This window comes from Egretta garzetta, unplaced genomic scaffold, assembly GCF_000687185.1.
Source record: "Egretta garzetta isolate BGI_Z169 unplaced genomic scaffold, ASM68718v1 scaffold113, whole genome shotgun sequence".
NCBI lineage: Eukaryota > Metazoa > Chordata > Aves > Pelecaniformes > Ardeidae > Egretta > Egretta garzetta.
The window spans coordinates 613,911-630,819 of record NW_009259115.1 but is presented as its reverse complement, the minus strand read 5'-3'; the positions used below and the strand labels follow the sequence as shown (position 1 = coordinate 630,819).

The 16,909-nt window shown below is 40.6% G+C and overlaps 1 protein-coding gene across 1 annotated transcript in view; it reads right to left on the bottom strand.

Annotated features, from left to right (window-relative positions):
- The window catches only part of AGAP1 (ArfGAP with GTPase domain, ankyrin repeat and PH domain 1), a 234,923-nt gene that overhangs the window by 118,146 nt on the left and 99,868 nt on the right, over positions 1-16,909 (bottom strand). The window contains exon 7 of the mRNA XM_035891073.1: positions 7,370-7,538. Within this exon, the coding sequence (XP_035746966.1) occupies positions 7,370-7,538 (169 nt within the window). The remainder of the gene's footprint in view (positions 1-7,369; positions 7,539-16,909) is intronic.

Here is a 16,909-nt window from a genome sequence, read left to right as displayed (position 1 = left end):
GAAACTGATTTTTTTCCAATGTTTAACAAACACAGTGTTTTTATTAAATATTTATTTCATTAACACTAATATTTGCCTTGCTCCTTTTTTCCCAATATAGGATGCTAACAGTGAAAGTTGATTTCTCTCTAGTTCTTGAAAGGGCAAATCCTAGTCCAAAGGAACTGGAGAAAACGACCTTGAGGGATCCCCCTCTAGTGGGAAGAAAGGGAAATCTCCGATGCACTTAAAATTGTGGGGTTTTTTTTTTCCTTCAAGACAAGCAAACTGGCAACTTCTCTTTTCATTTGCTACAGCTGTATATCACTGAACTAACAGCAAAACCAACCAAATGGAAAATTGACTTGGGTGATTAATGACAAAAGTAAGTCACAAACTTGCCTTTGTGATCTGTGGCAAAACCGTAAAACTCACGCTCAAGTTGAAGCGCGGAAAACATTTCACGTTAAGCCAAGTAATTTCATGTACCACATTAGACTACAAAATTAGTAGCAAATAACTGCTAAGTACCAACCTCTGGCCTCCTGGGAACTCCACCAGATAAAACATGGCACTGTCAAGTCACACACTGCTCCAGTACACAAACTCAGTCACCTACAAGTAAGGACTTCAGAGAATCAAGCATTTAGGACTCAGTTCTGCATATATTTGCGAAGGCATTGAAGACCTACAGGCTCTGGTGCAATTGCCTATGCTCTTGGCTTGATACACATTTTTATTCATCACCAGCCTGATCTGAATCCTCACAGTAACCTCCAATTAAAAAAAGATTATTACATGATCTACAAAAATATCAATGAATTCAGTATACTTTGGATCAAGACTTGAAGTCATAATGCATCCTACCCACAGTTTTATATCACGCTTCCCAACCTGCGTATGGTATGCAGAGGGTACTGGCTCTCTCCAGACTCAGCAGCTATTAATTCAGATATTGCGGAAAATGGCCACCCAACATTACAGGTAGGGCTGTAGATACAAGTTAGGCTTAAAAGGAAAAAAAAAATGCAGTGGTTAGAGAACAGAATTATTAGACAGGTATTAGAATCTAAAGACACAGTGTCAGAAATCTTACTTTGAAGGTGTACTGGTCTAATTTAAACATCAATTCTCTACCTTTTTAAAAGAAAAATCTGGAAGGCAGTCCATTCCACCTCAGCCTGAGTCCAAACACTTCAGTGCAAAGTAAGATCACTTAATGACCACTGTGTTGATTTGATAGATGATCACAATTAATAACAGATAGAAAACTCACATTTATAAAAATGTGAAGATGCCGTTCTTATAACATGTCTGAAGTGTCACATACAGTTAGCAGATAACAACCTTTAGCATACTTAATGATGGCTACATAGCTAACACATTTTAGGATACTTCACATACTGTATAGTCACTATTGTAAGTAAATTTAATAGCACCAAATTATTTAAATGAAGTGTTAATCAGGAAACAATTTATCTCTACACCATAAGCTATTTTTAGATATGAACTTTCTACATCAGTGGCTCTTGCCGCAGCTCAGGCTTTGGGTTGTTTGTAGAGGAGAAGAAATACACGACTCCTGGGAGAGATTTCAGGAATAAGTTCACCTTCAGGTCATCAGCTCAACTCCAAAGCAACCTGGGAGTAATTGAAACCCAGACCCACTCCCGCTCCAAAGTCAGCAAGAACTGAGTCAGTTCTAAAAGGCACAGAGACTCGGCCAGTGGCTGATTTACAGGACTGCTGGCCCTTGCGACATTGCTGCAATATGCTACCAACTATCGAAGTTGGAACTGAGGAGTCTGCAAGTTACCCTTTTCTGAAGTACTTCCAACACAGATGCATCAACAGAATGACATTCACATGTAAATTTAATTTAAATTTAAGTTACTTAAGCATAATTCAACAACTTTGATTTAAGACACAACAAAAGTAACATAACTTCAGATTAAAGGGAACAAACTTCAATTTCCCCCAACTCAGAGATTCCTACCAAGTTAGCATTCAAGTATGAACACCTTTCATAAAGCCACAGTTAAAAATCTGTTATATAAAGCCTTCATATAACAAAATCAAAACAACCCCCCACCCCTCCATATTGACTGGGAGAAGCAGCCACACAGAATGCCAGTTCTTACAGGATAACCCCCAACTTGTACCTCCAAGAACCTAAGAAAGCCCAGAGACCTGCTTTCACTTGTAAAGTGTCATGGCAAAACTTCTATGGAGAGAAAAATCAATCTTCTTCCAGGCAAGGTGCCCTGGTTTGCAACAGCAGAAACAACCTTACCTTCTCCTCATCTGTCTGTTTTCTGACAAAGTACAGAAAATATTCCTTTTCCCCCACTGCTGCCTCACTTCCAGTTTGGTTACTGTCCTACCATGACTATACGCATCAAGGGAAAAGTCTTCTTCCCAGCTCTTGTACCCATGTGTAAACCCAGCAGGGAGGAGTCATCTTGGGTTTTTTTCTTCATAAATTCTCATATAGGTCTTCATTTTTTTTAAAATCCCTGCAATGGAAACTCTCAAGAAGGACTAAAACTTGGCCTTTCTTGTTAAGGTGATTATTTCCCAGAGATATCAGCTTCCAGATGCCTCAGATGTAAACACATTTAGAGATCAGGATAGCTGTCACAGAGACGATTATTGTATGTCTGTATTTATCAAACGGTCATTAAAACCAGAAAAAGTCCTGTTCAGACAAGAAGTGCCACAAAGCGCAACTAAATTCAATATGCTAGGAGTGACATGCTTTTAAACTTTTCCTTCTGCATGTGACATCTACGTCAATTAGTTCTAATAGATAAAAATTTCACTTACTGCTTGGCTGTTATAAATCATATTACCAAATAACTGAGTCTAATTCTTTCTATTCTTCTCACAGCAATGCTATAGGAAGAACCTTGGGAAAGATCTTCACTGGGCTTAAAGTTGTGGGAGAAAGAGACTGAATGTGTTTGATGCAAGCCATCACTTTGGTCCATGAAGGCTTTAGAGGGGGAAGGTGATAAAAAGAAGGAAAAGCTCAGGCTGCCCTATTGCCTCATAGACTGAGGTGGGGATTAGAAGAGAAGTTGAATGAAGTTTTGTGCTCTCTTGTGGATGATGGAGTGTTATGCCTTCTAGTGGCAAGCACTGCCTCGCAGAGACACAAGGTACCGATGATCATTCCTTCAGAAATCGCGCGGGAGCTGGGGGAGAAAAGCTCTCCCCAAAGTGTCTCTTGTGAGATGACCGCTCCTACTCCCTGACCCAAGCTATCCCAAGTCTGTCCACATGCTATCCCTGACACCTGTGCCGAAGGTACCAATCTCAGAGAGAGCATCCCCACGGCATGTATTTTAAAAGCCACCAGTTGATAGACAAGAGGCTTTGCCTTTGCCTCCCTATCAGACCAGACGATGTGCTGGCATCTACCCAAAATACAAGAAATTCCACTGTGAGACAGAGAAAATTATTTGTTGGGCACTCATGAAAGAATGAATTTAAAACATCAGTTACAAGCAATCAAATAGACATCTAATATATATATTTATTGGCAAAGTTGGCACCAAAATCCATACTTAAGGGGCAGCTCCTGAACAGTGTTTAGTAACAGACCATTGTTGTCTTCAAATGAAGACATCATTTAAGACAAGCAGTCTTTGACTGATTCAACAGTAAAAATGCATTGACTTTTTTGGTTTTGATGTTTGAATGAAAGTAAATTCAGACATTTCTACACACACAAGTTAGTGGAAAATAGGTAATCTCAGCTGAGAAGTGCTTTTAGTGGGCCCGTGCTATCACCATGTATAAGCAAAGATGATGAATTCTATTTCCAGGGGCAATCTTAAACGTGACATTTGAATTGAACAACAGTATTCTTTTAATATCTCCGCTTTTTCACTAAACTGTACACAATTACATAACAACAGAAGGAAAATTAGTCTGTTCCTGACCACATCAAAGAATTAAATGAAATACTGTCCTCGCTTCTAAGCATGGAGAACATTACTATAGGTACCAAGTGTGCACTTGGAAAAAAGCACAGAATAGAAAACATCACTGTTTTGGGGAAGAGGTAATATGTGAAGCAGTGAGAATGTAGTGTATTTGTATGCCTAAAAATAAAAATAGCAAGTGCTTATTCTTTCTGTGCTTGGTCCAAACCTTCTCCATACAGCAGGTCCATGTACAGAAATCCCCCAATGAAAAAATATACAGACAATTTCAGCTCTGTGATCAATTTTAAAGCATTGCTCGAGATGAACACAACATTGCCAGCACTAACAACTGAGAAAAAGCTCCGAGACAGCACCACAGACTGCAAGGGATAATTTGCAAATGTTTTTAGTTGCATGACAGATAACTGCAGATATATCAGAAGTCCTCCCAGCATCCCAGAAGCTGAGTGCCGAGTACCTACAGGGCTCCCACCCAACAGAGAAGCTGTGACTCTCTGCATAAAAACCACTGTCAATATACTTGACCACATGAAAGTTCAGACTAACAAGCCAGGCAGCAGCTTGTGACAGTGGTTTTTTTACAACATTAACTCTCCCTTAATATTTTAAAATCACTTTCTGCAATGCAGCTCTTCAGTCTTACCTGGACACAAAGTATTGAGAGTGACATGAGGACTGATGCTTAGCTGAGCTGCTGGCAGCTATTTCCCAGATTCAGTCTGTCTTACTACTATTTTTTTTCTTTTTTTCTTTTTTTTTTTTTTAAATAATGCTTTATTGATTAGCAATACCTTCTTTTGTCTGTTTTGAACTGAGTAACCACTGCTTGGATCAATCAGCTTTCTAAAAAAGCTCTTCTGTCCTGCTGCTGCTGGTCATTCTGTCCACTAATGCAACAACCAGACAGACCTCAGATGTGGCCTTTAAGTAAAATTCAGTGAAAGCAGCTTCTTCAGAGGAAACAAATTCTGCAAATAAAAACCCCAAAGAAGAGATTCCATGGCTGATAATACACTGAATGTACCAAACCAAATTTCAGAGGCAACAGCTGCAAGGGAAAATACTATAGCAGGTCTGAAACGACTCACTGCATATGCAGCTGAACTAATGAGACACAACTTACAGAGATGTGTGCATCTTCGCTGACCCTCCTCTCACACCAAAACTTTAGATATCCCCCTTTTATATCCTCTGACCCCAACATGGGCATGGGACAGCAGGTAGCAAGGCATGAACAGGCTGGCTGGTTGCAGTGTAGAGCGTAAAGCTGTTCAGTCCAGCCTGTCTTCACCTGCTCCCCCAGCAAGTTGTAAAGATGCTTCAAAACTGTTATGCTTCCAGCCAGCTATAGGGGTAATATAACTAAGACAATGCTTGCTTTATCTACGGGATGAGTGCGATGCAAAGATAAGCAGTACAAGAACTTGATAAAAATGAAAGGAGGATCAGCGTAGCATCCCGCTGCACGAGAGGAGAAACGAAGGTATTTGAGTGGGTTATGATAAGAGAATCAGGTTCAGCTTCCTTTGGATACAACTCTATCATACAATAGGAGGACATTAATTATTTTAAGACTTAACCACAATAGATCTCTTGAGCTGTGGTAACCAGACATCAACAACAGAAAAGTCTTTCAGTATATTTAGGCATGATGATATAGAAGGCAAGAGAGAGGACAGAAGCTCCAACTATTACTGCCATGTTATTTGAAAAACGCCATCTAAAAGCAGAGCTGCTTTCCAGCATTTATGCCTTCTAGCATAATTAACTCTTCTCTTCTAAAGCAATCGCTGTGCGATAAAACCTCAGGGTAGCCAGGATATTACACAGTGGCTACCACCGCTGCCAGAGAGCTGTCTACACTACAGTTTCATGTAAAGAAAGCATCGTATGTGTAGAGAGTTCTGAAACAAAATGAATGTTGCACATTTCACTAAAGTCACGGACAAGCTGTTTCCCTCTGACCTGGCGATCTAAGGCACATGCCACAACATGTAAATTCCATGTTATAAGCTCTATATTAGTGTGCATCTCTGAATAAGTTTTCTGAAATGTACTTCTCTAGAGCAACTGAGTAATTTTTGTCTGTGTTCAAGTGTCTTAAAAGCAGAAATCTCTTATTTATAAGTCTTATTGCTGGTTTATTGACTCAGTCCAGAACTTTTCTTCCCTAAATTACAGAATATGTTGAAAAACACCCACCCCCCATCATCTAAATTAAACAGCAAAATGGAAAAAACAAACCAACCATGAATAATTTTCTCCTCTGAACTCTTCCAGTGACAATGCCAGCTCTGTGCCTCTCAAGGGGTAGGTTACAACTTGAAAGAGTCTGAGGAAATCACGGCTTCAGACATTTCAAGTCCCCAGCTAATATAACATGCCACACAAGATCTCCAGGGATGTCTGCTCAGTGGCACCACTGTAAAGCCACAAGGCTGCTTTTTTTTTCTTTTCCTTTTTTAAACATTCATCTCAACAAACAGCATCCACAGTTAGAAGGAAAATCCTTCTCCCTCTTCCCCTAATACAGAGGAATGAGCATTGCAAAAACGCAGGGAATTGCATCTTGACTTGAAGCCCAAGATAACTATTGCTGTCCAAGAGAAGACATTTCAATAGCAGGGTGACCAAGTTCCCTCCTGCAGTTGCTCATCCTACCTGTGTAGTGCTTATTACACAAGGACTAAAGTATGTTTGGATAGTTTTGTCAGTACACGATGGAGGTATCTATGTTAATCAAATGCAAAAGGCACTTGGCACTTTATGGATGTCATCCCCAAACATGCTGACATAACTTCCATACTAATGCTATACCATTACGAGTTTTGTATAAGCTGTGCATTTTACAAGATAAATAGTCTTAAATGTTTTTCCTTAATGCAATTTTTTAAATCCACTTAGCTGTATGGACAAGCACTTCAGCAAACAATAAACTTCTTTGTTTAGAGCTCACAAGGAGCTATAAACTACTTCCATAAATGAACTAAAATAGCTTTCTACAGAAGAATCTTGCTGTTGGGAAGTCCAATATTATGCATCCTTCTAAAGGTGGAAAGAAGTGCTGTGGATCCCACCAGGAAGCCACAAAAAGCCCTTTCAAAAATCTCCCATTTTTCCAAAATATTAGACCTAACAGATCCATCATAAGACAGCACAAATTATTCACAAATGTTAATTTCTGTGAAATTATGTAGGGTTTTGGCAAGTATAAGGTAACAGGTAGAAAAAGACAGATCCTGAAGGTTACTCAAACTTAGAATCTCTCATGGAAGACAGATTAGCAGTCAGGCCTTAAAAAGTTACACGTCAGTGGTTATTTAGATTTGTAAATTATTACTAGGTATTATCTCCATCCCAGTAGTACATGACAATAGCCTACAGGCACTTGGAAATGCAATCCTTCCCTTTTTTTCCCTAGCATGGTATTATCTTACCTGAATTCGGCGAGATGTGTAAACTGCTCATGTCCTTGGAGAGGCCATTTGTTTTGGGACTGGAAATGGGTGCACAAGCTGACGTAGCTCGGGGTGGCCTCTTCCCGGGGACTTTCACAGTGGTTCTCAGCAAGTCTATTTCTTTCCCGTGAACGTTCTGCATATAGTCCTGGTAAGAGGGAAAAAAAAATCCCCAACCCAGTATCAAATAGGTAGTTCTGTAAGCAACAGATCTAATGAAAACTGGTTTCATAAGACTTTTGTCCTACATCATTTGCCAGCACCCACCATGGTTTTAGCCTTCCTTCCATTTTCTTGTGTTGTGGTTTAACCCAGCAGGCAGCTGGAGACCACACAGCTGCTCACTCACTCCCCACCTCCCTCAGTGGGATAGGGGACAGAATCGGAAAAAAAGATAAAACCCGTGGCTTGAGATAAAGACAGTTCAGTAAAACAGCAGAGGATAAAAAAGTAATAATAGTAATAGAATATACAGAACATACAAAACAAGTGATGCTCAGTGCAATTGCTTACCATCTACTGACCGATGGCCAGCCCGTCCTGAGCAGCGATCGCTCTTCCCTGGCCAACTTCCCCTGAGCATGACATCCTATGGTCTGGAATAGCCCTTTGGCCAGTTGGGGTCAGCTGTCCTGGCTGTGCCCCCTCCCAGCTCCTTGTACACCTGGCAGAGCAGGGGAAGCTGAAAAGTCCTTGACTAATCTAGGCACGACTTAGCAACAACTAAAACATCAGCGTGTTATCAACATTCCTCTCATCCAGAACACAGCACTGTGCCAGCTACTAGAAAGAAAATTAACTCTATCCCAGCCAAAACCAGGACATCTTGATAATCCCTTCCACACATCTCACTACAAATATCCCTGAAAATCTTGAGCTTTCTAATACATCCTAAGCTCACAATGTTGCTGATTCTGAGCCACATGTAGGAGTTCACCAGCTAGCAGGTCCCAAAGAGAAGGAGAAGACATGGCTGACTGTCCCTCATGAGCACGCTTACTTGCATCTCCTCTCTGCCAACGTTTTATGCATCTCTTTCTCCCTCAAACTTGACCGAAAATTGGTTGGCAGGCACAAAAGTTATGAAAGAGCACTCACTGACTGGTAAGGTTTTTGCAATTACAGCGTTGTTTCCTTAGAATATCATCCTTTCTCCACACATTAAAAAAATCATAGAAGGGAAAAAAATATGCAAATTGTGTCTGATTAGATTAAACACACCAAAAGTTGGAAGCCAGAAGTGGAAAAGGCTTTTTCTAATTCTTTTTTGGAAAGCCCACAAAGCTGAAATGAGTGAACCCAGTCAGCTGTGGAAAGACAGCGGTCAACTAACTGGAGCCAAGCCACCGCTTCCCAAGAAATCCATGAGAAAGATCTTCAAACGGGAAAAGGCTTCTGGAGGAACAGGCTCTTGAGATTCTGCTTTCCAGCTTCAAAGGCATTCCCTAAATTATCCGTGGGCTGCTTCAGATGAAAACAGAAAAGCAAATGGACACAGGTGCCTTTATCAGGAGAAAAATGACAATTCATTGAGGTGAGACGGCCACTGAGGCTGCAATACTCGGATACATCAAAAGAGTAGAGATGGTTAATGTTAAAGCCAGTACAGAAGACACCAAAGTTTTCATCTCCTGGTAGATATGGTTGAGGTTTCTTGCATCCCAGAAAAAATAACTGAATCTGGAAAAACTATGAGGACACTAGAAGAAACAAAGAGACTGTATCTTCTGAGAAGCCATAAGTGGTCGGACAACATAGCTAAATCAAGGGTGGAAAGTGGTATGAGGATTGCACAAAAATACACTTGGGTTTATGCACCCCAAGAGGAAAACAGCAATTTGAACTAAAGATTGGGAAAAGATCTGGGCTTAAGCTCTTGAGTTGAGCTGGAAACCAAGGGAATGGTATTCTTGAGCAATCTTCTGTGTGGAGCAGCCGGGGCAAAAAAATCTAATTCCTTTTCAGACAGAACTTGATCAATTTACAGAGGCCTGGGTGATGCTGCAGCCGTCTGCACGAGCAAAGACTTGCCAGCAAAGACTAAGTCCCAGTTGTCCCAGTGGCCAAGGCAATATTTAGCCAGATTACAAGGTGTTATATGAAAGACTACCAATATTAATTAGGTCAGTTCCAAACCTGCAGTACACTACCAGCACATCAATTTTACAAGCAAATACCCAAATGGACTAAAAGCATACCCGAGGTCTACATCACTGCTGCCACAATACAGGGAACAATCAGCTCCATCATAAAAATCCTTCTGCTTTTGACAGTTTTTACAATGCAAATTATATATTCCACTGAAAACACATCAAAATTCCACAAAAACACACATCAAAAATCGACTACCAGACCAGCATTCATTTCTTCACAGCTAACGTTAATCTGTGATAAAACCCACAAACTAAGCCATCACACCAGCTTTTTTTTTTTTTTCCCCCTCAGCTGTTTGAGAATTATTTACAGGAAAAAGGGGGGGTCTGAACAATTTACGGGGAGAGGACACAGAGGAGCTGTGAAGGAGAGCCAGAAAAATAAACCCTCACACCCGCTTTTTTTTTTTTTTCTTCCCCCTCAGCTGTTTGAGAATTATTAACAGGAAAAAGGGGGGGTCTGAACAATTTACGGGGAGAGGACACAGAGGAGCTGTGCTGCCAAAAGAAACAAAGGCAATCCATTAATAAAAATACATTCACTAGGTGTTAAGATAGAAACGAACAAAACTGTTTCATCCATAAATTATCAAGTTGGCGTAACTTTCCTGTTCAGTGTCAGTTCTTCACAAATTAAAATACAATAAGCAGAACATAATTGAGCATTTATTGCTTATGGGCTCTAAAATGAGGCTTAATCAGATAGTGACTAAACCTCAGCATGTACTCTTTTTAATAGAAACGTTTTATTTAACGTACAACCACCAGTGTATGCCATTTAAATTTGAGAAGGAAGGGTTTATTCCAAATTTGTCAGATGAATAGTGTGTACGATTTCCCTGCTACCCTGCCAACTTGTGAGATGTGACAGGGCATTATTAAAGCCCTTTTAATTGAGAGTAAACCGGGCTTAGGTGAGCTATAAACCATTTGAGAGAGTAACTGAACGTTGGCAAACAGGAAATAAATGCGCTGTAGCCATACCGTTATTATACAAAAGTGCCCAAACACAACAGATGCCACATAGGTATTAATGTCAGCTTAAATATTTATAGGGATATATCAAATGTAAATAATAAAGACTCTTTCATTGTGTGCAAGATGCATAGCAATAATCTCTGCATTTCCCCAAGGAGGAGAGGCAAGCACCAAGCTTCCAGTCGACGGAGCATCCACCCCCACGTGTGCTCCTTCAGATCTGCACTTGGGGAATAAAAGTTAAAACTACAAACTAATGTCGCGGCTTCAGAAGCGCAATGGAGGGTTTGATCGGATTAGAACAGATGAGGGTCTTGCTGTCATCTGGAATATGCTGTGTTAAAGAGAAGACAGCAAGCCTGATTTTGATATGCAAATGTTACAGATATAACTCCCCTAGACGTTAGTTGTAGAAAATGCTGATCCGAGAAAAAAGGGGAAAAAACCCTTTAACAAGGCATGAGGGTAATTCAAAGCCAAGTACTTTTAAACAGCACTTAACAAGTCCCTAGAGCCCACTCAACAGCGGGCCACCCCAGAAGTGCCATCTTCTGCCCCTCAACAGCTTGAAAAAGTAGTAATTGCAAATCCATTTGCATTTTTCTTCTCAACTTGTCCATGTTCATCATTCAGCAATGTAGGAGAAAAAAAAAAAAGCAGGCAGCAAAGGAAAGGGAACCCTCCCCAAACGTGTGGATAACAGGAGAAGCCAGCGCCCCAGTCCCCTGCACCCCTGTGCTTGCACCTTCGCCATCGCTTGTTTTTTACATTTCGCTCCTAATTATGTTGCATCTATTGCCATACACTTAATTAGCTGCATTAATGTGATTTCTTTTCACATAGTCAAGCAATTAAGAGCTATGATTGAGTTTCATTCAATTAGCCTCAACAAACATGCTAATTGATGTCCCAGATGCAAATGAGGTGCAATGAGAGAAACCTGCTAGCAATTGAGAGTTGTGGCGGGGAGACCCACAGCTCTCAGCTTGCTGACAGCAGCACAGCTTAACATGGCTCCCACCTTCTGCAGAGCTGCTGTCAGAGGCGGGGGGGAGATAAGCCATTAGTGCCTCAGTTGTCCCAAATAGATCCCTACAGGAACAACAGGCAGCCCTGAATCAAATCAACATCATCTCCAATTCTCACGGCAACGGCTGGTACGAACTGGAGAAGAGCGCAGCGTTTTTCTGCAGCCAGGTAGGCATTACAGGCCCTGTGAATGCTGCGGTTTCTTCAGCTAAGGACTATAAAAGGTCTCCATCTAATCTCCAACCTTGTGAAATACTATGCAGGTAATGGCCTGCAGTTATCAGTAACTGGCAACTTAATCTTAGTCAGCTGTGGGGCAATGCTGGCTTCTTCAAGTTAAGGCCAGAACGCATCAATCAATCAATAATCCCTAAAAATACGCTCGCTATATTGATTCTCATTGCTTTTCATCCTGAGGTTACCATTAGCGGTTTGCTCAAATATAGTGCTGCTGAGGTGTTAATTTGACTACTCAAGGCCATTGACCATTATCTAGAGGACTAAATAAACTGTTAAAATATCAGCGAAAATCGTAAAAGCTACATTGACTGAAGATGACACAAAATATTATTTGACAGCACCACAAAATGAATTGCCTTGAGTAAGAAATAAACGATGTGCCATGACACATAATAATGTAAAGTAAAATTACTTTAGTTCTGCTCTTAATACGGCTCTCAGTTTACAACAGCAGAAATTAATTTAACCAATTAACTGAACAGAAGCCTTTCAGACATGCAAATTGAGCAAATGGGTATGATGATGTTTTCTAAACAGACCTACCAAAAAGAAACATTGCTATTTTGGGGGGACCCTTTGTTTTCAAATACCAGTGGTGGTTAAACTTGCTACTGTACATTGCAATGGCTTCCATTTGCCAGAGAAGACCAAGGGCCACAAACTGAACCCAGACTTAGGTAATGCTTCCAGCAAGCTGCCTACATTCTCCCAGCCAAGAAGACTGAAGACAACAGGCAAACATTTCTTCTTCCACAGCCACGCTTAGTGCTGCTGCTGCCTACTTGGGCCCTTTTCCAGGGGGGGAAGGACATACAGATGAGATCAACGGAAAGGCAGAAGGAAGTGCTAGTTGCTGCTTCCATGAAGGCGTAACTCAAACTCACACCACCCAAGTCTACCACAGATATCTCAAATACTTCACTGAAGGACCACAGAGCGTGGCAGTATGGTTTCCGCCTAGAACAATTCTTTAAGTTAAAGACGTGGCTCATGTTAGGTCTGTAACACTGCGGATATCAAAAACATTAGAGTTTGAGGATTTTCAAATGTCTCTAATACAAAGGACTGTCACCCTTGTCACACACACACACAAATGCCTTTCTACTACCTAGGTTGTATTTCAAAACCACAGTATTCCATTATCAGTGTATTAAGCAAGAAAATGTGTATGAATGCTGAGATACTAAATATAGTATTTATCAGTTAATACCATGAGAGCTAAATTTGCCACACTTTTCTGTATAGCTGCCTGCATGCAAATCCCTCTGTCTTTAAGGTAGGTATTTTCTCTTCATTTGCACAATTGCAAAATAATTTCTAAGGTAATGGAGAACAAGCCCATGAAGAAGCTGAACCATTTTACTCAGCCAGGTTTGCACTGCACGGAAGCACCCGAGCAGGCAGGTTCTGGCAGCCTGCCCACGCGAGCAAGTTCAGTTCTGCTCCTGCAGAAACAGAAGACAGAGTTGGATTCTTTCTGATTGAACTGCTTTGGACTGTATGTCTGCCCTGGGATTGCAGCGAAAAGGCTAATGCTGCAACCTAGTCATCTTGGCCAAGAAACCTCACCAAGAAGAGAGAAGGACCAAGCTGTAGAAGACAACAATTAGGGCCTCCTGTGGCTGGGCTCAGTTGGACTGTGGATAGAGCTACCTTGCACAGAAATCCCCTTCACTGAAGTTACGTTTTTTTACATCGTGGCACTCTGTGAATGGGACTGAAAGCCTGCTTCAAAGCCCTTCATCTCAGGATTGTCATGTGCCATAACATTAATGTATATTATTAAAAAAAAAAAAAAAAAGAAGTCATATCTCCTGGAGAGCCTCCCCACGCACTTCTTCCACCACATACCTGCCCAACACGCTACATACCAAACACGATAGACTCTTAGGGAACAATGTCTTTCCATGTCTTTAATGGAACACACGTACTAATGTCACACTTTTTTCTTATTTTGAGCTATTAAAATATCTCAGAAGCCGCCTATTTTTCCAATGCTAGGAACTGGTTCAAGCCTGGGATCCTTCCCAGATATATCCCTGGTTTACACTGCGCTTCTGAGAAAAACACCTTCATTGCATGCTAGTTTTTCCCCACTGTTCAATCGGACAAAATGCTCCTAGGGCTTAGCTTACTGAGGTTGACACAGTGTTTCCTGATCTGAGGCAAAATAAAAATGACTACGGAAAAGAAAGTTTATAGTTGCACCTCTGCATGACATTTTAAAGACTGTGGGTGGTGTATTTTTTGAAACAATTCCAATTTCGTGAGCTGACCTATTGGACCCACAAAACCTATTGTTCATCCTCAGCAACAACTGCTTCCGAAAAACAAAACCCAATCCCCTTCCCCCAAACCAGACCAAAATCCCCAAACCCCCAACAGACTGGTAAATGGATGGAGCCTGACTTTTGTGCCTGTACGTGGCAGTCAGACATTTTTATTGCAAAATGCCGTCTGGAAAAGATGCAAAACAAAATTGCTAAACTGCAAAAAGAAGAAAAGGGTGGGGGGTGTGTGTGGAACAAAAGGCCCCCTTCCCTTTGCTTATTGAGTTCAAAGGCATAACATGCAGCACCCTGCAGCAAATGGGAAGCTACACTAATTTTAAAGCCATAAAACGCTATAAAGTGCCCTGCGGGGCAGGACTACACTGAAGCTAGTTGCACCTAAATAAGACATGGTTCATTTACTTCGCAGCTTAGCCTAATGTAATCATCAGCGGATTTCTAGCCTAGAGTTGTAACAGGCAAATAGCCGATACTGCGGAGGCGACACTCCCAGCCATTGAGGGGCCTCAGCTAGATTGCTGTTGATTAGAAAATTTTTCAGTTTTGACAAGCACTTAATGAACATAAATCGCTCCTTGATTGGTTTCCATTTGGGGCCACGGGCACACCTAAGAAGAAACAAAAGTCTCCAACTCCTCTTCCCCCCCTTCCCAGAAAGGACCTGAGCAACAAACCTACCATCAGGTTATGAGCCACAGTGGAATATATTCATCAAATGTTCCTGTTAAATTAGCCATCCTCCCCTCTCGCATATAAATACAGGCATAATATCATTCGGCTTCATAATACATAGTTAATCTTAAGAAAAGCAATGAAACGTTATTTTCTGAAGAGAACATAGGAATGAAAATGCATTCTGGAAAACACTGATCACCCTAAAGCACTCTGTCCCAACAAAAAGAAGGTCATCTTGAATTGGTTTTAGTCACATTGGGAATCAAGAACATTAAGATTTCAGTAATAAAAAGCACTGACTACATCTACACAATGGTGTTTATCAGTTCAATCAGTGTTGCAGGGGTGGGGGAGGAAGTTAGGGCAACACTTTCAACACAAAAGCAGTTTCACAAAATGTTGAGGCTTTTTAAATGGATCACTCATTCTCATAACATTTTAAGAAAATTCTTCTGTCTGCACTTCACTTCTCATTCAGACTTTGTAACAAGAACTGCTGTAAAAGACAAATCAGAGTTTTACCATCCTGAGTAATTTATGAAGCATTTATATCCACAGCAGTTAGCTCTGCTGGACAAGAAGCTCAAATTTTATAAAACTCTGGGATTAATTAATAGCTTGGGTTTTGCCATTTAAATTGCAACTCATTCTGATAGCAAAATTTCCCCTGCCTTTCTGGACAGTAGACACGACACTGAGACGTGTGTTTTCTGCTCCTTACTACATACTGCAAGTTTGCACAGCTCTGCAACAGCAGCATTGTGTTTGCTACAATATCCTACGCTAATGACGCAACAAATCTTGTCATGCCCCCTGAAATCAATGGACTTGAAACTAAAAATGCTTCACATTCACCTTGTTTGTGCATTTGGTGGCCTGTGAGCATCTGTAACAAGTCACAGAAGTGATTGTAAGAAGTTAACGGTGAATAATCAGTCTCCCTCTCCTTCCCCATCAACTGGGATTACATATTTAAGGAGTATTTCACAGGGTGGCTTGCTGATCGTCATCAACTACAGTCTGATTTTTCACTGAGCAGGGCAGGTGCAATGGCACTTTCAGGCAAGATCATTTCTAGTTTAAAAAGCCACAAAGCCAGGGGGGTGGAAAATAATTTGCCTTGACAACTATCCCCAAATGATAGGTCTCACTTAAGAACTACAAGCACATTTTAGCTTCTGTTTTCCCCATCCAGTTTTAAGTTTTTCTCCCAAACTGATCTTCACTCCATTACATCTGTAACATAGTAAGTTTTCCAGGAAGTGATAAAGTAAATGAGTGATCTCTACAGCTATACCACTTTATAAAAGCCTCTTTTGCTTTTAAAACATTGTTGGTTATATGTTTTGTTTGGTATCTTTACCAAAAAAAGTTACAGCAGCATGATTAACACTTATTTTTCCCATAGAAGTCAGTTATCCTCTAGCTACCGTTAGAAGCAATGTAAATTCACAGTGAAACATGCTAGAATTAAGAAAGGAAAGCTCTCGGAAATTGAAGTCAATAACGTTAGAAAGGAGAATACTGGTCTGAACATGGCTGTCATGAAAAGGCTTCCAGGGAGCGACAGTTGTGGTGAGTGGAAAAAATACGGCATCAACTCACCAACTGTAATAAGCAATTACTATACACATATTTTATAACTGTTCCTATCATTCATTTTTTCTATATTAACCAATGTTTTAGGCATATTAATGGATGCGATAACTATAATAAAAACTTACACATGCTGCAGACAGATTTATTTTCATCACCAGCCAAACTATATCCTCTTTTTTTGCTTTGTAGGATTTGCTTTGATCACTACTCTTTCAGGAAGCAGAGCTACATCTTATGTGAAAAGCAACATATGCATATCCTTTTGTCAGTTCAAATATGTATTTACCGAAACCCGATTTGAGGATTAGTTGTTCGTAGGAAAGGCCAGCTAGAAGGGCTCTCAGAGCCAGCCAATATCCAGCTTTACATTCCTTTGAAGCAAAAACAGGAAAAAAAAGAAAGGACATATACGATGGTATTTTAGAAATATATAAGGGCATGAATATTTCTATTAAAGCAACACAAACAACACACTTTGGAGCTATTAAACAGCCTGAGGTAATGCGACCCTAAATATAAGGCTGAACCGAGACGATGTCTGTAGGCGATTATTC